The following is a 1,548-nucleotide window of genomic DNA, read 5'->3' as shown; positions in this document are numbered from 1 at the left end:
TCGAGACAAATGACCATGCTACTGAGAGGCAGCATGGTCATTTTAACCACACGCTGTCTGATAGCCTAATGTTAAACATTAAGCTCCCACCCAACAGTGACTCAGCAAAGTCCCACTGTTGTCTTTACAGTGTTCTATACGGGCAGACTTGACAGAAAGTGTTTAGACTACATGACCGATCAGATGTCTGTGTGAACAATGGGACATAGTTGTTAAAGTGAGTGTGAAAGAAGACAAAAACATGTTATGTCTGCATAGTCTGGCTTTATTGAATGTTTCAATTATATTCCAAATCTTAAATCATCTATTTGACTCAAAATAGTATGCATTTCTACCAAACATTTATGAAGGTTAAAACACACTGGAATGCATGACACAACCGAGTCTAAATGAACAAGTGACTTATAACTGCTGAGGAAAATCGTAATTTTTAGCACCATATTAATGAGATTATTTTTTCCAGTGTGGTTTTTAAGTAAAATTGAGGTATTTTCCGTTATTTTCCTTACAACTCCTCTTGTAAGTTTGTTGTAAACTGACAATATTGTGTAGTTTTCTTAACGGAGTAGAACACAGTGTGAGGCACTGTTATTCTGTTGAATCTGTGAATCTTTTGAAATATGGAGCTTATTTCCTTGTACTGGTGTGACCTTTACAGAGTGTGTTTATCAAAGAGGTATTCTCCCAAAGGACCGTGCGTCTCAGACGCAGTGATGCGGGTCAGACTGCTGATGTAATCGCCCAGCTTCTTGATGGTGTCGTGGCTATCGGTGAGGAAGTGCTGCTCGAGGAAGTCACACAGCTATAAAAGAAGTAAGACAAAACACAGTGTAAAAGAATGCTATAAAAAGTATTTTTAATTTGCAACAGTGTAGCCGTTTGTTTCATATTCACCATCTCTCAGCTAAACAATAGCTTGAGAACAAATAGCAGTTCTATCTGTCTATATATTTGTCTGTTTGTCCATCTGTGCCAGACTTACATGAGGGTCAGTGTGGATGCCAGCTCTGCGGTGCACATCAAGGACACATGTGTTTAGGGACTTCTGGTAGTCAAGGGAAAAAGACAGTGCATCCAGACCACCTGTCCAGTCATCTCTACTTGGTTTCTAGAACAGAAAGTTTATACTTCTATAAATATATCTATATCAATCATAACAATGATGGCTTGAAAATGCCCCCTAAAAAAAGAAACTGGACTTACAGCAATGATCTGAAGCAAAATTCGACCTCCTCTCATGTTTTGATATTCCAGCAGCGTCTCTGCTTGTTGCCTCTCTTTCATGGAGCGCTCCAGGAAAAAAGTGGAGAACTTCGGCAGAGCGACATCATCCCTGTCAAAATACATCCCCTAGAAGAGATGAGAGAAACACAGTATTCAGGGGTTACAGTGCAGACGTGTGTTAAGAGAGGAGGAACCCCAGCAAAGAGGGCAATTTATTGGTATATTTCAGTGCAAAAACAGGATTTCAATACATTGCATAACAAATACTAATATTCATACAGCTGCTGTGGATTAACGTTAATGATAATGTGACAGAACTCTTAC

The 1,548-nt window shown here is 39.3% G+C and overlaps 1 protein-coding gene across 1 annotated transcript; it reads right to left on the bottom strand.

Annotated features, from left to right (window-relative positions):
* Positions 1 to 244: 244 nt before the first annotated feature.
* Positions 245 to 1,536, bottom strand: LOC116380794 (ferritin, middle subunit). The gene is made up of 3 exons (XM_031842651.1): positions 1,204 to 1,536; positions 983 to 1,108; positions 245 to 802 (listed from the first exon to the last, which is right to left on the bottom strand). The coding sequence occupies exons 1-3, from the start codon at positions 1,345 to 1,347 to the stop codon at positions 653 to 655; spliced, it is 420 nt and encodes a 139-aa protein (XP_031698511.1). The 5' UTR covers positions 1,348 to 1,536; the 3' UTR covers positions 245 to 652.
* Positions 1,537 to 1,548: the final 12 nt, after the last annotated feature.

The sequence above is a fragment of the Anarrhichthys ocellatus genome, unplaced genomic scaffold (genome assembly GCF_004355925.1).
Source record: "Anarrhichthys ocellatus isolate YVR2014 unplaced genomic scaffold, GSC_Weel_1.0 scaffold8913, whole genome shotgun sequence".
Lineage (NCBI taxonomy): Eukaryota > Metazoa > Chordata > Actinopteri > Perciformes > Anarhichadidae > Anarrhichthys > Anarrhichthys ocellatus.
Note: the sequence above shows the minus strand (reverse complement) of the source record. Positions and strands in the feature narration are given on the sequence as shown.